Consider the following 26,407-nt stretch of genomic DNA (forward strand, 5'->3'; position numbering starts at 1 on the left):
CATTAGATCATACCATTCTATATTGCTAATGAAATGATAAGCTAACACTGGAAATGAAAGGGTGCACTATCAGCTAGCTAACATTAGTTTGCTAAACTATAACTTATGGCTAAAGTTAGAAACTAGCTAACTCAGTTTATCTAGAGGTTTCATCTGCTCGTGTGCAAACTGGACTGTGGTGAACTCCTTTGATTCTCATTATTGGAGAATGACGTGTGTTATATCATGATGAAGACGTCTAATGTCACTGAGCTGGTGAGTGAACTTCATTGCCATTACAACAAACATCATTAGGAAGTTTATGAACCTGCACAGTAAGTGAGTACAGATGTGACAGTGGTAGTGGCTTCCCTCTGCTGGCTCATTTACAGTTGAACCACTATTCAAACACCATCTGAGCTCTACTGCTATCTACTGATAGAGATGAGAACTGCAGTTACAGGTGTAAAGTCATCACATGATGATACTGAATAATGTTACAGCCTAGAAATAAAGTCACTAACAAACAAACTGAGGCTGTGAGAAGATTGAATCTGTGTGTAGTCTTAGTTAGCTTAGCTTGCTAATGTTATTGATGTTGTTATTCATTCATGTTGGTGTTAGCTGTCTCTCTCTATGGAGCCAGATGTGATGACAGCAGAGAACCTGGTTAACTGATTGAGAGGTGAAACTACAAACTATTTCTAGTGGACAGACAGAATATATCACCTGGTTTTCTACATTGATTAGTCAGAAAATATTATCTGATCTTCATCTAACTGACAAATATAGACAAACACAGTGTCACTGAGCTGATATCACACTAGCAGTCTACTTTCACTGACTGGACTCTAAGTCTGATAACTCCTGACTGCAGTGAGCTTCATATACACGCTATTACCAGCGACACAGGTGGCAGAACAGGCAGAACAGGTGAACCACACACAGGTAGGAACAGACACAGAAGAACAGGTGACAGTGGCAGAGATGTTGTACGTATGTGATGAGGCAGCTGGGCTCAGGTGTGTGAGTGGGTGGGGAAGCACAGGTGATGGAGGTGATTGAAGACAGAAAATGGGGAAAGAGTCTCGAGACATCTTGTGGACAGATGGAGGATTGCAGCCTCTGTTCCTTTATGAGAGGGATGAAGGGAGTAGAGGCTGCAAACATGTTTTTTCTCGCCACTGTATTATGTAATTAGTGAGTAGTTACATCATCAGTCAGAGACAAACTTCAAGCAGAAAGGAAGAACATAAATGTAAACTGTCAGTGTGAATAATGAAATGTATGCTTTTTGTAATAACAGTTTTAACCAAGTTATTGATTTCATATGTACATGGGTTGTTATTAGAGTTTTTTATTATTATTATTTTTTACACCTGTTATTTTTTTCTCACCTGGATGTTGTAAGTTGAATAAACCTGTCAGAATAGAACAACATACCTTTAAAAATTTTAAATGTTTATATATGTTTTTTTTCTTATTCATTTCTCATTCATTTTAAATATCTCTATCTTCTCATTCTGGGAAAGTGGTCTCAGACTTTTGGAATCTACTGTTTATAATATCAACATATAGTGACAGACTTTACAACATTACATTACAGTAACATTTGCTTACAATATAAGCATAAATACATAAACATTCATATTCTATGGGCTAGACATATATGTCAATATATGAAATTGTTCCAATTGTTTTATTTCATTGTGAAATTTAAATCTGTTTTTAATAGTATTTACTGCCTCAAATTCAGTTCTCTGTTTCTGTTTGTATGAACACTTTATTTTATTTTATTTTATTTTATAAAATAGGCATATAACAGTACGTTCTGTTGCCAAAAATGACGCGCACTCATTTGAAAATCTGACAAACATTTCGTGCCTAATATGACAAATGTGGAACATGGCAACCCGTTTGGAAACCACATCTCCCAACATTCTTTGCGCGCAGTAGTTTGACAACCAGCCAATCGGCGCCATGACAGGCCGGCACGTGACGAGAGTAAGTTCCTGCTGTGGCTTGAGGGAAACAGATCGACATTCAGCCGCGGGAGAATCGCACTTTGCGGGTAAGTAAAGGCATTTGGCCGCGGTGAGTCCAGCTGCGTCCTCACTAAGTGTCCTCCGGAGGCGGTTGCCGGAGGTTTCTGAGCTCTGTGGCGGAGAAACAGCCTGAATTTCGGCTGGAGCGAGCCGCCGTACCGTTTAGGCCTCTGCTATTTCCTGGTCAACTCCACAGCTGTACCCGCTGGAGCGGCCAAGTTGGAAAAGTTCAGTTCAGGGGTGTTGGAGAACCTTTGTTCTCCCCCACCCTGCCGGTTCTGAGTGTTTAAAACCTGCTGTGAACAGAACCCGGGTCTGACCCTGATCTGCTGCCGATGGAGAGAAACACAGAGACACTGTGTTCAGGGCTCAGAGCTGCTGGACTGATCCTGAGCTGTCAGGTCCTGATAGTCTGTGGAAAATACCGGATAGACCAGCCTGGGTTCCAGCGTAGAACCAGTCTGTGAACTAGCCTAAATAAAATCAGTTCGCTGTGGTTCAGCTGCTGTCTGGTCATCGTATCTCTCTGTGCTCGGTTAGAATAAGCTTTTTTCAGTCTGTACATGAGGTGAAAGTGTTTTAGTGCTTTGTTGTAAGAGATGTTTGTCATCATAACTGATGCTCAGGTCAAAGGTCAGAGGCTTCTGCCACAGCTGTGTGGGAGAGATGTTAATGAGGATATAATGAACACTATTCAGCTTGTGCATGTGTTTGTTTTGCTGCTGTGGCTGGGAAATTAATGAAAATATTAACAACAACAAAAAAAGATCGCTGATAAAATGTGTCACAGTCTTTATAAATGAAGCACTGTGACCTCAGCCAACATCAACATCATGTTTATATTCTTTTCAGTGAAAATGAAATTCTAATATTCCCACTGTAATCCTAACTCATATCCTAATATTTGTCAGAATGATAATAATAATAATAATAAAAATACATTTTATTTATAGGTGCCTTTCAAAGATCTCAAGGACTCCTTATAACTCACAGTTAGTGAAAAAAATAGCAAGAATGAAATAAATTAGAATAAATATAACTGCATAAAACAAATATGATTGCATTGAATGCCGGTGTTGGAGTTAAAGAGAACAGGCAGCTTTGAAGTTTGTGTTTTGAGGTGCGATTTAAAGATAGAAAGAGAATCAAAATCAGAATCATCACATCATGATTTTTTTTTTCTGTGAAACACTCTGACTGTGAGTCTGTGCAGACTCTACAGCCTGGTTCCTGCACCAGCTGCTGTTTGCTGGAGTGGGATCAATACATCAGCATAGTCAATATTATTGATTGATTTCAGTTCGTCACATATGTGTCAGCATGGATCCGCTGCAGTACAGGAAACGCCTGATTCTGATTAATCAACGTTTGATTATTGTGTATAAACGTTGTGTTTGCCATTTATCTTTTAAACAGTCTGAGGTGTCATCTTTAATGTGCAGTCACCATGGTTACAGGTGTCCCTGTCAAAACAGGTAGTGTTTACCTGTTCGCTGCTGTACTGATTTCCTTCCTCAGTACGAACTCATGAGCTCTGAAATAACCTGAGACACAGGAAGCTGTAATATGAAGCTCATGTTCATTTCGTATCAAACCAACATGAACCAGACTATAAATAGATGTGATGGTGAGGTCTTCACGCTGCTGTCAGAGGCTTTCACAGAATGAGGAAGCAGTACCTCCTGCCAAGTTTCATGTCTTTAATGTGAGTATTGATGCATCGCAGCAGGGTGCTCAGTTCTCTCACAGCCTGTCGCTCAGCTGACCGTCTGCAGGTGATGCTGCGGCATCCTCCTCCATGCAGCACAGCTTCAGGGTGAGCCGGTGGTAGCAGCTACATCTCAATCCTCCACAGGACTGAGGAGATTCCCGTCTCAGCTGAGGCAGTGGGTCTCCTTTTTTTTTTCCTATTTTTCCAACTCACCCAAGTGAAAAACTTTTATGTGATATTTTATGTTTTATGCACAGAAAGAGGAATGAGCGTAAAAACATGTGGATGGAAACTCACCTGGTGACTGGTCTGGGATCAGTACAGCTGATGCAGTGTCGGCTTATATCCCCTCTTGGTAGCTTGAGCAGTAACACAAAGTCGGATTACCTGAGGTTAAGAGTGATGGTGCGTTTAAGTGCGTTCAGATCAGATCTGTCTGTGAAGGTCTCAGTCTCTCACTGTGTCAAACACAACAACATTATAGAAAATAAACTGACTATAAAACAACTTCATGAATAATTATCAGAGTCAGTTATGACACAGTATGATGGATTAGTTTAAGAAAGAAGCTTAAATTAATTTTGTATTTCTTTCCCTCTTTTAACTACACTGTTCTCAGTTTATTAGGAACACCAGCTAAAACTAGGGGTGAACAATATGCAAAAAAAAATGATTGTGAAAAGTTATTTTTATGTCTCCACGGCAGCAACAGCCAGAGGCATATTGTGTCCGGGTCTTCTGTCCGTCCCATTCTCGTGGATGCAAAATTTCAGTAACGCCTTGACTGAACTTCTTTAAATTTGGCACAAACATTCACTGGGACTCAACGATGAACTGATCAGATTTTGGTAGTTAAAAGTCAAAGGTAAAGGTCATGGTGACCTCACGAAACACATTTTGGCCATATCTCACAAATTCATGCACTGATTTTGACACAATTGAACTCAAATGTCTATAACGATAAAATGAAGTCACATCATTTTATATCCAACTGGTCAAAGGTCAGCTTCACTGTGACATCATAATCAAATCAATAATCAAAAAACATGAGGTGGTAATTCCAGTTTCATTTGATTTTCACTGAAAATACATTTAAAAATGATGATGTGATTTTTTGGCGGTCTTGGTCCTCTACATCTTTGCATTTGATTTGGAGGCTGGGGGTCTCTGTAGCACAACAATCTTTCATTTATATGTCTCTGCTGTTGTGACACATTTGACCGTTTATCAAAAAAACTGCAGCCTCTGCGATTTAGATATTGCACTTGGCCGTATTGAGATTTCAATAATATTTCAGTGAATTGTTGAGCCCTATCTAAAACTTATCCAACAGTCCTGCAGTAAATCCTGCTTCATGAAGGCTGTAATGTTCAGGTTTAATTGAAATTGATTTAAAGCGGTGTTGATTGAACTGTGTGCTTAGTTTGGAAGATGGAGTCTGAGCTGCTGCTGAACACAGAGGTGTTTCTCACTGATGTCACTGTGGTGGACAAAGTTATATTTTCATCCAGTTTTATTTTGGTAAATCTAAGAGGATAAATTTGTCGAGTGAAGTAAAAACAGACTTCTTCATTCTACCAAACAGACCAGGTAAAGAGATGTAACATGGGATTCATCATCAAACCCTAACCACTGACGTGCCACCTTCTTTAGACCCGAGTCAGTTTACCTGTCACCAGGTAGAATATGACCCTGTGATGGACAGCTGTTTGATGTGGTCTTCAGCAGGTTTATCTCTGAGACTGAAGGAAAGCTTCTATTACACACTGGAGGGGTGACATTTGGAAGACGTGGACATTTAATAATAAACTACAACATAATTTATTCATGCAGCCCTTTTTTTTTTTTTTTTTTAACAAAGTTACAAAAGAAATGACAGAAATAGTGAAAACAATAAATGAATCAGATCAAATAAACAGGAATAATCAGTATAAATAACCTAAATCAAAGATTTCTGAATTTAACACACAGGGAGGGTCTAATTCAAAGATGCGAGATGAGTTGCATTATGGGAGTTAGTGTATCTGGAGCTTGACTAATACCAGGGACTAACAGTCAGGAGACGTGGATCTCTGAGCGAAAGTTAAATCCTTGGTGTTAAACTGTGATGGAGTTAATAAATAGTTTCATATCACCCATCCCTACTTTCTTTAATCAGATATAATGAACCACAAACTGGTTCCACTGGTTTGTAATTATCTAGCTCCGCTTATTATTATCGTCACTTTACTGGAATCAGAGCCTGTGCATTAGAACACTCACTGAGCACTTTATTAGGAACACCTGTAGAACCTGCAGATCCTGGGCCAGTTTCACAGAGATATGTGAGACTGGTTTGTAGCGTTGGTCCAGTCTTCAGTTTACTCACAGATCAGTCTAATGTTAGACCGTTTCACAAAAATAAAGACTGACTCATTTTAAGCCAAAAACATTAGACACCTTACCCCCAGGCTGACTCAGGCCTAAGACCAATGTTACCGTGGTAACAATCAATTACATTTGTAGTGTGCAGTGGCACCCAACCACAAAAAAACAGGAAAACATGGCTCATAATTTCTGGTTTGCTGACATTGTTATGGAGAGAGTGATGAGAACAGAAAGAGTTTTTAGAGACCAAAAATCTGATGTTTATTGTTTCACTCTTGATGCACTCTTGTAAATGTTGATAAATTCCAAAAGACAAACATATGATACACATATTTTTTCTCCTACAAAAAAAACAAACAATAAGTACCAATAAGAATACAGTAAAATTACTGGATTAATGAGCGGTATCGATAAAAGTAGTACTACCGTTAAAATATTAATAATACCCATCCTTTACTACAACGGCAGACAACCACGTCAGGTTCCACTTCCTGTCACCGAGAACAGAAACCTGAGGCTGTGTGCGAGCAGAGGACGGACCACCCAGTGTTGGTGTGGTGTTCCTGATAAAGCGCTCACTGAGTGCATGTCAACTTTATGCTTGAGGTCATGTAGAAACAGAGTCTGGGTTTGCTTTTACACTGTAAAATGTCAGTTAAATTAAATGTATTAACAAAATGAAAGGTGATTGGTTTATATTGGAGAATAAATATCGGCTGATACTTTGCTGAGATTTTAAGATCCTCAATATCGACATCAATGACCTGATGAATCCAGTATTGATCAGGTGACTTCAGTACTGTATTAGTTCTCATCAGGATCCTGCAGTAGAACAGCGAGCTGATTGGCCGGTAGGTTATTCACATGTTAACTGCCCTGGAGATGTGCAGCATGCCTTGTCATGTACTCCATTTAGAAGTGAACCAGCTTCGTGATACAGGAAGTCCAGAGTTAAGCCCAGAGTTAGCAGCTGATGTAACCTCATGAGGCGGGTCTGTGGTTCAGCTGCTGCACAGTGAGCTTTGGTGTTGATGATGTTGGCACCATGTAAATAATAATTCATGGTAAATGAATAAATGAATCACTGTCTATGAGTATGTGAATACTAAGTATTCTTCTGTTGGGTATAGCAGTCCTAACAGTCTCTCTCTCTCTCTCTCTCTGTCTCAGCCTGTGGAAGCCCCCTCCCTGAGCAATGGCCTCACCTGTCTCAGTCTACAACTCTAATGCCTTGGACACACACATCTCCAGTGTAAGTGGATTCACAGCAGCGTCAGAGAGAACTCACTCTCCTTCACTTAGTTAGGTCATCCAGTTTTAAATGGATTCACCTTTCATTTTTACCCATCAGCCTATAATCAATAACTCATACTGACAAAGTGAAAACATGTTAGTAAAATCAAAACTTGAATCTCTCATTATTAAAAGTCTTCAGAGCCATGTCTCTAGATGATCAGGTCCCACAGTTCACCTGCAGGTCTGGACAGAGACCAGAGTCCAGTGAACTCTCTGTAGACCTCTGTGATAAACTGCGGTGAGACACAGATCAGGACAAGAAGCTCTGAGTGTTCTTCACAAGAACTGTGAAGAGGAACAAGTCTGGAACCAGGACTCTTCTAGACCTGGTGTCCAGGGAGGAGACCAAGAACCCAACAGTCACTGTAACAGCAGCAGGGACAGGGAGACTGGTCACATACAAAGAGGTCCCTGAAGAAAAACCTGATCCAGAGTCCAGGAGACCTGAGACTGGAGAGACGGTTCACCTTTCAGCTCCACAGTGACCTGAAGCAAACACCAACACTGCAGAGTCTTCAGGACCGGGTCTCTGACTGTCCCTGAGTGTCCCAGACAAAGTCCACACCTAAACCTCATAGACCATCTGTCACGGACACTTCCTGTCCTGTCTGAGTCTGAGAGGATCTGACAGGAAGAATCCAGGTCCTACAAAGAACTGGACCAAGGGACTGAAGACTTTTGTGAATGTGTCTGAAGTCGGTGAAGTTGTGTTGACACAGGAAATAAATGAAAAGCGAATAAAAGGATGAAGAGCATGTTAATAACCTCATGGTGTTCTCTCCATCATCTTCCATAAAAGGAACAGATCCATGTTTACAGTCTCATCTCAGTGGACACTGAGAATCTGACTCTGTCCTCAGAGACACCGTGTCCTACTTTAGTATTGAAGACACCTCCCAGGAGACCAGCAGGGTTTTATTTCCTGTACACAGACTCTGAACTGTTTGTGCTGCTGTCTCATCTGCATGACCGACAGAGAAGAAAAAAGGCTAAAGTCAGCTTCTGTGGGACTGGCCGGACCTGGACCTGGGCCTGGACACAGTCACCAGACCAGCAACAGTCCTCCCAGTCCTGAACAGCTGACCCTTAACGGAGAGCAGAGACAGCGAGGCGGTCAGAGAAACATTATACTGTAAAGATGATGATGACTGTTTCTGTTCAGTCAGGAAAAGTAGAATCAGGTTCATTCAGCAGAAACGTCAGAGGATCAGTGGTTCTCTGTGGAGACACAAACACTGGAACTATTAGAAACTTACAGCGACATGTCTGAGTTTCCTGTTTCCTGTGTGTTCCTCCACATAAACACTTTATTAATAGAACTAGTTTCAATCTTACACACTTCAGACTTCCACTTTCGCCTGTTTTTTACTTGTTGTGATTTTTTCTTTATTAATACAACTTTCTGTGTGTGTGTGTGTGTGTGTGTGTGTATGTGTATGTGTGTGTGTGTGTGTGTGTGTGTGTGTGTGTGTGTGTGTGTGTGTGTGTGTGTGTGTGTGTGTGTATGTGTATGTGTATGTGTGTGTGTGTGTGTGTGTGTGTGTGTGTGTGTGTGTGTGTGTGTGTAGACCTCCAGAGAGTCTCTGAAGATGGAGTTGTTAGCAGATGTCAGTCTGCTGCCAGGAGAGGAGAGAATTACAGGTGAGTGTTTCACTATCGTCTTTTTTTTTTTTTTTTTTTTTGACTCTCTGTCATCAGTTAGTTTGACACGATGAAGGTCACAATAAATACAATAAATGTGGCACTATAGACGAGCTAACTGTGATGGATGTCTGCAACCAACACAACTGTGCTGTGTTCGTGTTTCTCCTCCCGTCAAACTACAGAGCAGAAAACAAAGAACTAACATAACCCCTCTGTGATACTCACACATCATGAAAATGCTTTTCATTTTCAAGATTCAGCAACAGGAACACACTGACAGAGTGTGTGTGTGTGTGGCTGTGGCTCAGGGGGGTAGAGCGGAAGGTCGGTGGTTCGATTCCCAGCTCCTCCAGGCCGCATGTTGAAGTGTGTATGACCCTGTTCAGACCTGGTATTAACATCCGTCTCAGGTGATCTGATCACAGGTGGTCAGCTCTAAGTTCAGGTGTGAACGCACCCAAGACTCATTTAGGACACATTTGAGATCCGATCACTCAGACCACATTCGGAGGTGGTCTGGACCACATGTGTCCACACTGAAGGACCAACTTCAGTGTCCTCTGTCACAGTCTGATTAGTCCCAACACAGTTTACCTAAATACCAAAATATTTTACTATTTCAAATTGATTAAACCTGACTTCACTGTGGAGCTGTGAGCAGCACATTGATTGACTCAACCCCTCCGTACCGCGCTCTGTCTCTTTCTTGCTGTCAGTCTCAATTCAATGCAGTATGCTTTATTGGCATGAATGTCAGGTGGACAATATTGCCAGAGCATTACAGACAATAACACTCTCTCTCTCTGTCTCTCTCTCTCACTCACTCACTCACTCACTCTCACACACACACACACACACACACACACAAACACACAAGCACATTGACAACGGACCCGTCTGTCAGATTGGATAAAAACAACAACCCAAACGTGTTTATTTGCATATAAAGCAAGGAAGTGAGATCTGATCTCAAGTGGTCACTGAAGACTCATGTTAATGCAGGTGTGAACAGGGTCTGAGGTCTCCAGGTCAGATATGAGAGAGCTGCAGATCCTCCAGGTTAACTGTGATCCTGTGATTAGACTGAGGTGCTCGTTTAACACTGGTTTAATGCTGGTTTAACACTGGTTTAACACTAGTTTAACACTGGTTTAACGCTGGTTTTAACGCTGGTTAAATGCTGGTTTAACACTGGTTTAATCCTGGTTTAACACTGGTTTTAACACTGGTTTAATCCTGGTTTAACACTGGTTTAATGCTGGTTTAATGCTGGTTTAACCTCATTAACCTGTTAATGCCAGGTGTGAACAGGGCCTGTGTGTAGTGTAAAGCACTTTGACTGGTCGATGAGACTAGAAAAGCTCTACATAAGTATATATTATGAAAACAACGGTTAGACCAGGCTGAAGCCTCAGGTATCACATTCACCACACACCACAGTGTAGAGCCATTCTAACCCACCACAGAGGAGTGTGTTGTCTTCCCCACTGTGCTCACTGCTCACCAACAGTGACAATGAGGCCTGAACACCTCTGTCTGCAGGAGGGAGTGCTGCTGTGACACCAATAAGACTCAGGTATAAGAGAGAAGTCAAATGAATATGTTTGTGTGTTTCAGATAAAGACATCATCTACATCTGTCCATTCAGTGGAGCTGTGAAAGGAAAAGTGTTGATCACCAACTACAGACTCTACTTCAAGAGCTCAGACACTGTAAGTCCCTGTGTGTGTGTGTGTGTGTGTGTGTGTGTGTGTGTGTGTGTGTGTGTGTGTGTGTGTGTGTGTGTGTGTGTGTGTGTGGTGTGTGTGTGTGTGTGTGTGTGTGTGTGTGTGTGTGTGTGTGTGTGTGTGTGTGTGTGTGTGTGTGTCAGGTCAAACAGGATTTTTCCTGGCTGACGATGAGTTGGTTCCATCCTGATCCTGTGAGCCACACCTTTAACTGACTCAAACGAACACTTTGTACAAAAAACTTATTTTAGCTCTGGTCAATCCAGAGGAATTTGCAACAGGACAGTAATAAACTAAAGTTCAGGAGAGGTCACAATGTTTTTGTTTTTGATTTTTAAGACTTAATTTAAATGATAAACTGAAGAAAAAGAAAATCAACGTATCAATCAAGAATGAAAATATGTTTTTCTTTCAGCTCAACTACAAACCTCTGCTGCCTCTGTGTCACATTTGCAAATTCACTGTCCGTGTCTAGAGAGTTTTAAAATCTGAACCAGCTGAATATTTGAAGTGATAGTGCCTTCACATTAAGCAGGATTCAATCGGTTCAGTCTGAAGGTCTCTGGGTTCAGTGGTATCTGGGGTCTAGGTCTGGGCTTTCTCAGGTCGTATATGTATTAATTCTCCTAAATGAACTTTCAGGGAACAATTCCATATAGTATTGAAAGCATTTTTTCTGATTGGCTGATGTAGTGAGCATGCATGCTTTTTTTTATGCTGACTGTGTGTTGTAGGATGTGGCGGTGACACTGGATGTTCCTCTGGGTGCCATCAGTCGGGTGGAGAAGATGGGTGGGGCATCAAGCAGAGGAGAAAACTCGTATGGCCTGGACATCACCTGCAAGGTGTGTGCGCTTTATTACATGTCCAATAGTCATTTAGATGTTTACAGCAACCCTCTTTGAGCTTGAAATGTATATTGATATGCAATGTTCAGCTTTTATATACAATCAGTATTTTTAATTAACATTTTAAAAATACTTGTGCAGTCCACCAAAACATTTGATATGTCACATTCTGTATAATTCACTGTAGATGGCTGCTCTGACTTTTCATATTGATAACTGTTATACTTTATGAGTTACAATGGGGTTTTTTTTCCTATAGCCAATAGGCTTGGGCCAATATTCAATGACAAGTGGCACCATCACTTCTACCTGAAACATAAAATACAATAATACTATTATATATTATAAGAAACCCCTGAAACCTAAAATACAATAATATAATTATATTGTTTGTTGATAATATTGTATGTCGCGATATTTGTGCTTGATTGTATCAAGATATTAAATTTTGGATATCGCCCAAGTCTAATATAGTCTATTATATTCACATTTCAATCAAGTGAATACTGTACAACCTCTGCTGTTTTGAAGCCACTACATTAAAAGAGAACTCCAGTGATTTTCCACAGTCTGTTTCCAGGTGTTGAAATCTGCCCTAGAAGAGTTACAGGAGTTCAGTGTTAAATCAGCGGAAAAGCTCAGAGAGTTTCAGTTATGAAGTCATCCAGAAATCCTGTGCTGGCATCAGAGCACACGGCAGTCACACATACTTCCATGAAGAAATGCTTCTCTGTCTTGGAACATGGTCTTATCTGTCTTCAGTACTGTATGTGTGTGTGTGTGTGTGTGTGTGTGTGTGTGTGTGTCTGTGTTTATTGGTAGTAAATGTGTTTATCTTCTGTCTCCTCAGGACATGAGGAATTTGAGGTTTGCCTTGAAGCAGGAGGGCCACAGCAGACGAGACATCTTTGAGCTCCTCTTCAGACACGCCTTCCCCCTGTCACATGGTCTGGTAAGTCAGCGTCTGATCCAGTTCTGCCTCCGTCCACTGACTGAGGGCTGTTGGGTAGATGCAGATGATACAGATGAGCTTCATTTCCTCCGATCATCAGATCCACACTGGTTGACTAAACCAGGAGGAACACCTGTTCAGGTTGTTTGAGAGGCTCCGCTGTCTTTATGGTGAACATTAGTCCAGTCGTGAACACTCTGTGTATTTATAGCAGCAGTCAGCTCTGGCTCAGTCAACCTCCATCTGTTTCAGAGCCCAGTATTCATGCAAATGCTGAAATGCAGAGATGCAGCCCCCTCACACACCATGACACACACCTGCCCGCCCACGCCGCAGCTACATCTGCCTGTCTAATATCTGCATGTGATCAAATCTGTGTCAGAGCCTTAGTACGGCTTCTTTTATGTCTCTGGTTAAGGTTAAAAGAGACGATGAAAACCTTTTGCATTCATTCTGCTAACTACCTCCGGGCTACACTGGACAACAGCCAAGCTCTCAGCTTTATAATGCAGCAGGGGTTTGTCTTTTAAAAGTGTTTACAGCTCCTTTGTCTGACGTGTGTCCTGCGAACTGCTGCCAAGTGGTGCGAGTTATTTCAGGCGTCCACAGTGAAATAAAAAGTCCTGTTCATCTTCTACATAGACAACGACAGACTATAGGATGGACATGAAACTGTCTCATCTGATCATCAGAACAAAAATATGAACAACTGTGTTACATCTGAACATCTGGTTCTCGGATTAAAATGTCTGAGTATAACTCTGCGGACAGTAGGACAAATATTAAAGGAGCATCTCAGTCAGAATCACTCACAGAGCTGAACATGTTGTTGCATGCTATGCTAACAGTAACCAGAGGCTAAGTATTCTGATATGTGAAAAACATGATAAAGCAGTTAGCAGCTTCAGGTCACAGTGACAACAGTTAATGTTATCATCAACTAATTGTTATAGTCACTGATGGAAGTTCCAGGCTCTATAATGTGAGAAGTTACTGCTCTTCTGTTCTGGAACATCATAAACTGAATATCTTTGTTTTACACAAAATATTTGAGGATGTCAGACGTCTAGGGGCCCTAAATATATATATATATATATATATATATATATATATATATATGTATGTATATATCTATATGAGCCCAAACTGGCTTTAAGAAGAAGCTAAAAAATGCTCTGTTCTCCTTCATTTAATCATTTAATCTTTGCACTTTAATTAGATATGATCTGTTTTATAATCTGTGTTTTTAGAATGTTTCTCATTATTATACTTCTCTTATTTCTGTTAATAATAATAGATAAGGTGTGTGTGTGTGTGTGTGTGTGTGTGTGTGTGTGTGTGTGTGTGTGTGTGTGTGTGTGTGTGTGTGTGTGTGTGTGTGTGTGTGTTCTGGGTCACTGTGATGCTGCTGTAGTATCAGTGTATTGTGTAAATAAGTCTCTTCTGTCCCTCTGTCCAGCCTGTGTTTGCGTATGTGACTCAGGAGAAGTACGGGGACAACGGCTGGAACATCTATAAACCCATAGAGGAGTTCAGACGCCAGGTGAGGCCCCCACCACCTTCTCCATAGTCACATGGTCCGGTCAGCACCCTGGAAAATTGCCTGATGTGCCCGTTGTGCAGTGTTTAAATGAAACTAAACATTATTTATTTACATGTAATAATCAGAGCGTTGGTAATAATCAGTTAGGAAGCAGGCTGTTCTGTGTGTTTATTGATCTCCACACACACACACACACACACACACACACACACACACACACACACACACACACAGCTCTGTCCATGGTTCTGAAACAACACACAACATATTCTGTTTAACAGCACACGGCTTTGCTTTAACACCAATCAGCTGGTGTGGGTGTGTGTGTGGGTGTGTGTGGGTGTGTGGGTTTGCTTTACTGTATTCATGGAGTTTGAAAACCAGGAGCCCACCATATTTGTAGGGTCTGACAGCCATGTAGAGCCAGAACTGCTGGACCCCACAGGTTTAAATGACCTGGTTTTAGCCACTCATTTGTGATTGTGTGTGTGTGTGTGTGTGTGTGTGTGTGTGTGTGTGTGTGTGTGTGTGTGTGTGTGTGTGTGTGTGTGTGTGTGTGTGTGTGTGTGTGTGTGTGTGTGTGTGTGTGTGTGTGTGTGTGTGTGTTGTTATTTACAAAGACAAGGAGGGTGATATAATCACGTAACATGATGGCATACACTACCAGTGTGACAAAACAACTGACAGCTTTTGTTATTGTTACAATAATGTGAGTCATTGAGAGGAAGAGAGAAAAGAAGATGAAACAGGAAAGAAAAACACATTTTCTATTCTTTTTTCCTTCTCCCCTCCCCTTCTTCAGGTCTAGGTAGGAAACAGAAGACAGGTACTTGGGGTAACAGGGTGGGGTAACAGGGTGGGGGAAGCACGCATTATTGGGGAGGTGGAATCAGTTTACTTATGATCCAGTGACATATGTGGTTTCGCAAGCGTTTGGTTATATGCGGAGAATGCCAACATGAAACTATTGTGGGGCAAATTCATTTTAATATTGATTTAATACTACTAATAATAATAAGAGAATGATACATTTAATACATAAATGAGAACGAGGCCATTTCACCAGCTGTCGATGGCTCTATTGACACGATGATGATGATGATGATGATGCTGATGCTGATGATTATTGTCTCTTGTAGGGTCTCCCTAACAACAAGTGGCGTATCACATTCATCAATAAGAGCTACGAGCTGTGTGACACCTACCCCACTGTGCTGGCTGTGCCCTTTAAGAGTAAAGAGGAGGACCTGAGGAGAGTGGCCACCTTCAGGTCCAGAGGACGCATACCGGTGAGCTCCACGCCGGTCTACGGAAAACTGAATCATGTTGTGACTAAAGAAGGTTTAAATCAAGGTCCACTTACTAGCTTTTATATGAAGTCTTCTGGCTCAGGGGAATAACGTATATCAGGTTTGGATTCACAGACAAAACGTGTAAATTATAAACTCTCTGAAATACTGAAATAGTGAAATGAAAGGAGCAGAAGTAAAACTGGGAGTCAACCTGTGTGTAGCAGTTTGCGTTTCTTGTTTTGTTGTTTGAAACTCAGTCATGTGACCTGTCCTCACCTGACCTAGAAACAGAACTACGACAGTTTCTATTCGCATATTTGTAAACTCAGATATTTAGTTTCAGTCCGTCAGGTGAGAGTCTGTCCTGTCACCGTTTCAACCTCAGTATGTTGATGACTGTTTCTTCTTCAGCCTGTAAACGAACCCCACGTCCTTCAGCAGGATTAACAGACCAGGGACTGACTCTAACGAGTGTTTGAGCTGGTCCACAGGTTAGACCCAGTGTTTGATCAGAGAGGTTCTATAGAAACTAGTGATTCAAACTGATTCACTGATGCTCTTGAACTGAAACCTGCCCGACATAAGTAAAGAGAAGTACGCTTTACAATCACAACTGTTTCCGTTATAGCTTCCCGACAGTGACTCCATGTCCCACAATGCTCACTGGTATCTGTACATGTTCCCTCTGTCTCTGCGCCTCAGGTTCTGTCGTGGATCCACAGGGAGAACCAGGCCGTGATCGTCCGCTGCAGTCAGCCTCTGGTCGGCATGTCCGGGAAGAGGAACAAGGACGACGAGCGCTACCTGGACCTGATCAGGGAGGCCAACGACACCACCAAGCTCACCATCTTCGACGCCAGGCCCAACGTTAACGCCGTGGCCAACAAGGTCAGAGGGGACAGGAAGTCAGGGGTTAGAGGAGGGGGCGCAGCAGCCGTCAGCCTCCCTCTGCAGCAGGACTCAGTGATGACAGTTGTTGAGAGTTGTTGTTGTTGCCTTTATTGTTGATCTCGTCCCACGTGTGATTCCCAGGCGACCGGAGGAGGCTACGAAGGCGACGAGTACCAGAACGCAGAGCTGATCTTCCTGGACATCCAGAACATCCACGTCATGAGGGAGTCCCTGAAGAAGCTCAAAGACATCGTCTACCCCAACGTGGAGGAGTCCCACTGGCTGTCCAGTCTAGAGTCCACACACTGGCTAGAACATGTCAAGGTCAGAGGAGGAGTTTGCACATAGATGAATGAACAGTTTCCATGTATAAACACTTGCTTAAGATGTTTATGTTATCTTTATGTGTTCTCGTGCATCGTGTGTGTGTGTGTGTGTGTGTGTGTGTGTGTGTGTGTGTGTGTGTGTGTGTGCGCAGCTGGTGCTGTCAGGAGCCATCCAGGTAGCAGACAAGGTTTCCAGTGGGAACTCTGTGGTGGTTCACTGCAGCGACGGCTGGGACAGAACCGCTCAGCTCACCTCTCTGGCCATGCTGATGCTGGACAGTCACTACCGCACACTCAGAGGCTTCCAGGTCAGTTATAAGAGCAACTTATGATACAATATGTTGTTGAGGTGCTGGATTCAAACCAACTGAGGAAGCACAAAGCTGCAGCGGTTTTACTTCTAGAATAAAGCTTCAGTGAAATGACAGAAAATGAAGATTAAAATGAAACCTGATGTGATGAACATTTGTTGTAGGTGCTGATAGAGAAGGAGTGGATCAGCTTTGGACACAAATTTGCCTCAGTAAGCAACAATTTTACAGCTGATATTATATTCACTGCTGTTCAGTGTACAGGAAATGACTCAGTTCACTGAATTTTTTGTGTGTGTGTCTGCGCGTGTGTGTGTGTGTGTGTGTGTAGAGGATAGGTCATGGGGACAAGAACCACGCAGACCAGGACAGATCACCCATCTTTGTTCAGTTCATAGACTGTGTTTGGCAGATGACTAAACAGGTGAGTTCAGCTCCAGGGAGTGTCACAGGCATTTAAACACTGCTTCTCCATGCCCTGCTCTCTGTCTCTCTCTCTCTCTCTCTCTCTCTCTCCCTCTCTCTCTCTCTCTCTCTCTCTCTCTCTCTCTCACACTGGAAACACTGGAAGTTTAATGGCAGCAGTTCGCTTTACCATGTCTCATCTGAACTAGTGTGACTCATTGGATGTAGGTTGTCCCAGGAGGTGCTCTCCTCCCTCCCTGCTTCCCCTGCCCGTTACTGTTTTCAAAATCTCCTTCACTACAGGAACCGACATCAACCTCAGAGCTGCAGCCGAGACGCTGCACATTTAGTTTAGATGAAGATGTGTCGACACACGTTTTGACTGTTTTTGAGGCGTTTTTCTTTCTGGGGAATCAGACATTTTAATGACGGTGCAAATGTTCCACCGAAACAACCCCGCCCAGCCACCCACCCACCCACCCCTGTGACGCCCACGGGGCTCCGTTGTGCATCCTGGGCTCAGTACGGCCCAAGATGACTGAGATTGGTTTACAGAGTGTTTTTCCCCCTGTAGCAGAACGGTCTGCGAGACTACCTCTGAATGAACTGCCCACCTGTTCACCATGTGCTCTGCACTAGGTGCCAAAATACCACAGAGAAAGAGTCAGGTTCAGGAAAATACCAAACTGTGAGGGAGCTGCTGGAACCGGTTGTTGTGCTTCTACAAAGATAGGACCCTGAGTGGGAAGATTTCATTACCAGATGTCACTATTTGATGCTGCAGCTTCATACTGTCCCTGATTTTCCTGCGGCGCCCTCTAGACTCACTGTTGACATTTTCAAACTCAGCTGTGCCTGAATGTTGTCGCAGGTCTTTTTGGTGCTGTAACAAAAACAGAATATCAGTCTTACAGAGTGTTGTCTGATCTGAGATGAGGCCGTCTGTGAACTGCCCTGCTGCTGAGTCCAACCCTCATGTCACTGCTTTGCTTACTGTACATTGTACCTTTGCATGTGACTAATAAAACTGAAACACCTGAAACATCAAATACAATAATATATATTATAAAAAATTAAAAAAAAAAAACACCTGAACTCCCCCGTGATAATATCGTGATATTCAAGCTGGACTGTTTTTTTTTTACAAGTACAGTTTTGGATATTGGGTGACTCAGTGGTTAGGGTGCAGACCACGTGAGTGCAGACGCTCTAAGCAGCGACTCCCTGGTGTGACTCCCAGCCCAGCAGACTCTTTGCTGCATGTCGTTCCCCTTCTCTCTGTCCCTCGATTTCCCGTCTCTACACTGTCTTGTTGATGAAATGCACCAAAAAATAACAACACTTTTTGGGATATTGCCTTACTAAGTCTACTACCTGGTGAACTCTTGTCTCCTCTCAGTTTCCAACAGCCTTTGAGTTTAACGAGCGCCTCCTGCTGACAATCCTGGATCACCTCTACAGCTGCCGCTTCGGGACTTTCCTCTACAACTGTGAGAGCGCCCGAGACCAGCACGTAAGCCCACCTGGACCTTTAACACCTGTCCTTCTACATACACACAGCAGACTGCACTGTATTCCTCTGCACATGTTTGACGCCCCCCCCCTCTCTGTCTGTGGTCAGGAGGTGAGGTCAAAGACCGTGTCTCTGTGGTCTCTGGTCAACGGTAAGATGGACATTTATCTAAACCCCTTCTACACCCCCGAGTCCGGCAGAGTCCTGTACCCCGTCGCCAGCATGCGTCACCTCGAGCTGTGGGTCACATACTACATCCGCTGGAACCCGCGCATCCGACAGCAGGTAGGAGACCCGCAGTGCTTGTTATAATGTACCCTCAGGGGCACAGAAGCCCCCTCCTCGCTGTGTCAGCTGCTTTGTAAGAAGTATATACACAGACCAGCAGGTGCTTTCTATGTCTGTCACCTGTGCCTTACCTGTTTCTATCTTTGGCAGTATTTACCTTTTATAAATGTGAGATTAATCTGGCTAAAACTAAGAACATGATAATTCCAAATTTTAAGTCATTTTTTTTTAATTAATAAGCAATTAAGCAGGCATCACAAATTATTCACAGTAAATACAGTTAATACAGTAAGAGTGTGTGTGTGTGTGTGTGTGTGTGTGTGTGTGTGTGTGTCTACAGCAGCAGAGCCCAGTGGAGCAGCGCTACAAGGAGCTGCTGGCCCTCAGAGACGAGTACTTGAAGAAGCTGGAGGAGCTGCAGCTCTCTGACTCCTCCCCCTCCTCCCGCCTGCCTAACAGCCCCACCCCCAACACCCCCTCCCCCCCCTCCTCCACACCATCACAGCAATACACACACCTACACACTCCCTTCTGAAGGCAGTCACACACACACACACACACACACACACACACACACACACATACACACACTCTCTCTCTGATATACTTGTTGACTTGCACTTGTGTCTTTCACTCTGATCTCTGTCTTACACACACGCAGGGAATGAATTAGTGTTGCTCAGTCTAACTGTGATAACTAAGGATGCTAATAAGACTTAGCTTTGATGGTTAACTCTAACACCATAGAGGTGATGGTGGCGATTTATGCAATATGTCACAGTACAGCCTTGTCACAACACATCTCTACACACACTCGTCATACAGTGAAGCCTTAAAGACATTCAGTGGCTCTCAGTACAAAGGGCTTGAACACACAGGACACACAGCGGTTGTGTATTACACAGGCAGCGCAGCGGGGCCGGAGGTGTGTGTCCTCCGTCCACCTCAATCAATTTACATCAGATTCCCTGATGAACCGAGGCCCAGCTCTCTGTGTGTGTGCTCAGTACTGAGGAAGTGTACTTATAGAATCTTAACTCAAGGTCCACTTACTCACATTCTTCAGATGAAGCTCTGGATAAGGCCAGTAAGTGACCCTTGAGTTACGACTGTCGTACATTAGAGGTTCAACACTGAGAGAAGTTTTATCTGTGCTTCCACTTGAAAGAGACGTGAGGGGTGTGGCTTAGCTTGCACTAGCTTTAGCCTAGCCTAGCTTAGCTTAAACAAAAAAAAAAAAAAAAGATGCGGTTCACTCCAGGGGGAAATTTCTGTCTTTACTCTCAGAAATTATTTATGTAAAAAAAAATTTAAAACCTTTAAAGTCACAGTGAAATGACACATTCACATAATAAGCTACTGGATGTCTCAGTCTGTCTGCGTCTCTCAGAGGGATTTAAATCTTTCAGATATGATTGGATTGCTAAATAAGTGTTTGTGGTTTGGTGAAAACAGCAACATGATACAGAGCTGTAGATCAGTGGTTCTCAAAGAGAGGTCTTCCCGGTGGTCCCTGAGGTGGTTCCTGGGGGTCCCCAGCAAAAAGGCGAATAATTTATTTTCACTATAATACCATCTGTAAGTAACACAATGACAGAATGTATGAATATTTATGGTTTCAAGCACTTTCTGTAATAAAACGTAAAAAGTAAAAATCTGATCAGACGGCGGTCTGTGGTCTAATTCGCCACTGCTGTAGAGAGCTGCAGACTGTTGGCATCCACGACTCGACTTTATTCATACAGCACCTTTCATACAAACATATAGCCTGTATTTGTAAGTATTTCACAGAGCAAGAGTAAAACAACACACTCACACACACACATGCACAAAAAAAAAGATGTGCAGATTAAAGATTTACTACAGTAAAACGGTAAAATGATGAATGAAAGTCAATAAACATTTTGACTAAAGTGATAAAACCATAATGATAAGAAATAAAACTGAAGCAATAGCTCTAACATTATTCTGAGTTAAAATCCGATCTGGATCACACGTTGTTGGACCAGCAGGAGAAGAGTCAAATGATCAAATTAGTCCTCAAATCCAAACACACACCACCTACTGTGTCCTCCTGCTGTCTGCTCACACAAGCTGTTGGTCAAATTCACTTTAATATAATGTTCTGGGTTACCTAAATAAATTAGCGTAACCGCCCCCGAATTCAAGATGAGTGATTGAAATGTAAATGCAGCAGATCAGGTGACACACTCAGCCCAGTCTCTTCCTGCCTTCGTCCTGCTGCACAGCCGCTGGTGTCCTCTGTGAACAAAGCGTAATGCTAATCAACACGTTGTACAACTCTCACTTCTCACACTTGTTCCTACCTGCTGCACTGAGTGTTGGCCTATCCCATGAGGAGCAGAGGCTGCAGAGCTGATGCTGGAGGGTCCGAGGCCTGGAGCTCCTGCAGCAGACGTCCCGACTCCAGCTAAGTGTATGAATCAGGTGTCGGGTCAGAGCTGGATGTGTTGATGTGGATGGAAGCTAGAGTTGTCTCTGTCCCGCATGTTCTGCAGTATTTTCCAGCACTTCCTAAGCAAATACAGTTTTAGCCAATAGGAAGAGTTTGGTTACAACCAATCAGTGATTTACTTTTATGAATGCAGCTTTGATACCGTTTGAAATGTATTTCAGGTGCTCAAGATAGTTTAGGGGAATGAAGTGGTGCTGGCCTCTGATCCTGCATCACCTCTCGCACCTTTATGGTCTCACTAAACACAGAGCCTGGATGGAGAACCCAGACCAGGTCCATGATAGCCTTACCATGCCAAGATGTTTGTTACCAGCACACGGTTTTAGGGACAGTGAGCAAAAACGGAAAAAAAAAAACAAAAACTCTTTTTGTAAATCAGCCAGTTTGTAGATATTCAAACCTCCCTCACTGAAAAATCCAGTGTGAAATGTCACATGTGAGCGAACAGCATGCGTGTCTTTTGGACAGGTGGTGGTTTTGTATCCAAGAGTTTCCCACGTTTCAGTTGGACATCGGGTGGGACAGTTTTAGTTATTTTACATGCACATTCTCCAGTTATTTGATTGGACAAAATAATTGTGTTGTTTACAACAACTAGTTTAGTTGTCTCTCCGCTCCTCTCTGCATCCTATTGGACTCTATGTTTGTAGCTTCTCCCTATACGTCAAAAAAACATGTCATCATAACTAATATGATGATGGGGAAGCTAAAAGACCTGTGCTGTAAACTTTAGGAAATTATCCTTGACTTCTGTAGCAAGTAATAAATCAAACTATGGAAGATCATTTCTGCCAGAAAAATTAAAAATAAGGAAAAATGATAGAAACTGCAAAAAAATTGAATGTTAAAGTTATAGGGGACTGTTTTCAAACAATGACATATTTAATCAGTTATGCATGATTGACATTCTAAATTAAAATTTTGTTGTTTTTTATGTGAGTAAATTATTTAATCAGATAAACTAAAGTCAGTTTATTAGATTTTGTCATTGTTTTGATTCACAGCCTTAAAGGTATGACCTACTATCTCTAAATTCTACAGCACAGATTTAGACTTTTAAAACATTTAAGTGAAATAAATTTACGTAACGTTCTACCTAACTAATATGTCATTAATTTTGACCTACTGTACGTATTTTTTATTTTTATCCTTTATTATCATCATTTTACTTTTTTTCCTCCCTGACTCAAATGAGCTTCCATAAAACCCTCCAGTAGAAGGAGCTGAAACCCGACCTGTCCAAAAAACACCTGCTGTGATAGTTGTGTGTTTGGGTTTCTGTGCTGTCATGGAGCTGGTTTCTACACAACAGTGTGAAGAGTCAAACTCAGGACATCACATGGACATCAGTGTGTGTGCGCGTGTGTTGGAAACAGAATCAAGTTTCTCTGTTATGACAATGGAATTTAAAGATTTTTAGAAATAGCCTGATGAGGATTTTGCTGCTAACTCCAAAAGTTCCCCTTCTAGTTAGTTTGAAACCAACTGACACAAACTCAGAGGAATCATGGCCAGCATTGTGGTAAAACATCACGATGTCCGTACTGTATCACTCAATCTGTCAGATGATGACAGAACTGTTTATTTCTACCCGTGTGTGTTCAGTCAGTCTGATGAGAAACGTCTGGTAGTCCTCGGCGTCTGGTTCTTTGTTCCAACCCGGGCCACTTGATCAATAACTGGGGCTGGACTACCAGGACTGAAGTGTAGACTTTATGTTGCCACCACATCATCATCATCCATCAGAAAAAATCCTGATTGGCGGTTCCAGCTGTTGGATCCATCACCAATAAAACCAATGAATAAGAACTAAACAAAGCTTCAGGTGTGGTCTAGGTAGCAGTTTAGCTTTAACGCTGCTACAGTGCTTTGCTGTGGCGCTGGGTAGATACACCTGGATGTCTGTATGGATCACCACTGTAGATCAGTCCCCCTTTCACCACAGGTTTAACATTGTATAGACACCTCTGTCACAAATGAGTTACTATTACAGTAACCCAGCAGTTCTCTCTAACGAGACCAGTGGACTGATAGATACCAAAAAACCCATTAGCATTTTCTCAAGACCACGTGTTTACATTGACTCCTTGAGACTTTGAGGGTTTTTTCTTTGATTACATTAGTATTTGTCAGCACAGACAACATGCCACTCGAGGCACACCATTTTACAGATATGCTGCCTGGTTTGTTAAAGTGCCCAGTGATGATGCAGAGTGTGAGGAGCAGCTGGTTCCGGGAGGATTTTCCCTCTATAATTAGCAGCTGTGATGACGAAACATCCTTCACAAATGAATATTATGGTGCAAAAACCCAACTGTCTTTCCTGTTCAGTCATGCACTGGTGTTCGGCAGACCAGCCAACCCTTCTACTTACCTGGGGTGAACATGGTTTAGATGCTGTCTTGGTTTGAACTTTAACCTGCACTTGTTTTAATGTTTTTAAAAAGCAATGTCCCCGATTTCAAGCTGCCGTTATCAACACAGGCAACAAGATTTAAGATTGGTGATTGGATATTTCGTACCAAAATGCCCATTGGGAGTTGTTGTTAGCTCCACAGAATTTGAAGCTTACTTCTGGAACCATGGATACTTTATAAAGCTCCTCCCACTGTGCTTCTCTACAGTATCCCTGAATTTAAAGTCAGCAGCCTTTGTGGTGAGAGAGGAATTGGAGTCAGGAAGGCACGGAAAAACCAGCCTAGACTCCAGCTGATTGGATTTCCAGCAAGTTGGAAGCAGTGATGATGATGTATTGTATGTACAGTGCGACAGTTTCAGTTGTGAATGAGGTGTAATAAGTCATTTTGTGAAGTGCGTCAGGTCATGTCCAGATTTGTGCCTTGATTCTTGATAGAATCACCTTCTGTCATGTTTGAGCTTGACTGCTGTGGTGCTGGTTCCAGCCTCGTACGCTCTGATTTGGGACAACGCTGTTGGTTTTTGGGTTTGTTTGAAGTGGGATCAGGTGGGAAGTCACCACAGGAAGTCTTCTGGTAACAAGGTTTACCTGGGCACCTCTACCTGCGTTAAAGGAAGCCTCTCCTTATCCCCCTGAAAACTGCAAACTACCTGATCTTTAATGAACCCTGTTGGTTAATACATCATGACCCTTTGTTACTGAGCAAATATCAGTGTCAACGTACCCTTTAACTGTCAAAGATGTCAGTTCCACCCTTTAAAGGTACATTCCCTGACTGTTCTAAGACCCACAGGGTTCTCAGTTGAGTTTCCAAACTTCAACATTGACTGGGAGAATAGTTAATAGTAGTGTTGGTTGCAGAGGTTATGTTACTCTCAAGGCAGAATTGACCTTTAAAAGCAGAAGTGTCATGGCAAGAAGTTTCAGTGTCTCACTTCAACATAAACGAGGCCTGGTCATGGGAGAACTTTACTCTTGCGGATTGGATTGGAGAAAGAATCTTCGACCATTTCTGTAACTTTCTGAAACCAACAATCCAATGTTCACATCTGCTTCACCGTGATTGGCCGGCTGTGTTGAGGTGAGAGAGGGGGCAGGGTATGAACTGCTTTTCAAAAAAACCAGCACAATTGTACAAAGTAGTCATTTTCAAGTACAACCCATCCCTAGTCCTTCCAGATATCAACTATACGCATGTAATTCCATGGATTGGCCAGCAGGTGGCGCCAAAGCCGTCCATCATCACTGGGGGCAACTTGAACAGAATCAGGGGTGTACCTAGGTGAAGTCTGAGAGGAGGGGCCACCTGCGAGTCAGATCTCAAACATGACCTCTCTGTGGTGGAGTGGGTGGAGTAGAGAGAACAACCTGGTTCCTGTTCACAAACAGGTGGATTTGTGTCCGAGGTGAGGTTTGGTCTCACTGAGGAGGGTCAGAGGTAAAACAGCAGAGACAGCCACTTTAAACGTGTGTCGGTCGGGTGGTTGTGTTTTTAGGGGAAAACAGATGAAAATCTATTTTTTTTATTTTTTACTTTGTACAAGCACCATGATGTAATTACCTCAATCAAAACCTATTTTACTGTCTAAAGTTCTATTGTTGTAAAATACAATTATTTTGTGTAGTGTAAAATCTTACAGTTTTATAAAAAAAGGAAAGTAATGTTGGTTCAGAAATTGTTGGTATAAATTGTGGATTTCTGCTCCATTGGGTAAATGTTTTCTTTTTGAGGAATATTTTTTTTTTGGTTGGTTTTTTTTTTTTTGTACTTGCTAATAACCCAGGATAAAAGGTAGAAGCTTCTGGATCTGTTCACTTGTCACAGACCGTTGACATCTTCCTCTCAGTTCTCTGATGGTCTTTAGATTCACTCTGGCTCTGTGGTAATGAATCTGACAAGTACCTGTGTCGTTGTTCATTTCAGTTTGACTCTTTCATTAACATAGCGGATTGTAGTTTGAGGGGTTTGTGTCATAATATAGCCTGCTTTCTAATGAATACACAGGAAATGTGTTTCAGCATCTTTTTGGTCTCAGCAGAAAGATGGAGTCAGAGCACATTTCACATGTATGTCTTTTAATCATGTTATATCCTCTCCACAGTTTGTTGGATAGCTCCTGTTATGTAAATATTACTGATTAAATTAATTTAAGTACGTCTGTCTCTGGCTCTTTGTTTGTTTGACTCAACTGTGATCATGTCTCATATCATTCAGACTCATGTACAGTGACCCAATAATAAAGCTAAACATCCCTCACAGCCACTTAGTGGATTCTTTAGTAATACTTTATGATAAAGCACGGTTTATAAAGGGTTTGTAAGGTATAATTAGTGGCATTATGAATTGTTCAATCATTTACTCATGCATTATAGA

At 42.3% G+C, this 26,407-nt stretch overlaps 1 protein-coding gene across 1 annotated transcript; it reads left to right on the plus strand.

The window, feature by feature from the left end:
* The first annotated feature begins 1,963 nt into the window (after positions 1–1,963).
* Positions 1,964–26,188, plus strand: mtm1 (myotubularin 1). The gene is made up of 16 exons (XM_056369129.1): positions 1,964–2,050; positions 7,273–7,354; positions 8,967–9,039; positions 10,660–10,754; positions 11,504–11,614; positions 12,468–12,569; positions 14,029–14,112; positions 15,252–15,401; positions 16,107–16,292; positions 16,437–16,619; positions 16,774–16,929; positions 17,097–17,144; positions 17,264–17,356; positions 18,737–18,850; positions 18,959–19,135; positions 19,479–26,188. Exons 2-16 carry the CDS (start codon positions 7,298–7,300, stop codon positions 19,671–19,673), a joined length of 1,824 nt encoding a protein of 607 aa, XP_056225104.1. The 5' UTR covers positions 1,964–2,050; positions 7,273–7,297; the 3' UTR covers positions 19,674–26,188.
* Positions 26,189–26,407: the final 219 nt, after the last annotated feature.

Source organism: Seriola aureovittata, chromosome 23 (genome assembly GCF_021018895.1).
Source record: "Seriola aureovittata isolate HTS-2021-v1 ecotype China chromosome 23, ASM2101889v1, whole genome shotgun sequence".
Classification (NCBI taxonomy): domain Eukaryota; kingdom Metazoa; phylum Chordata; class Actinopteri; order Carangiformes; family Carangidae; genus Seriola; species Seriola aureovittata.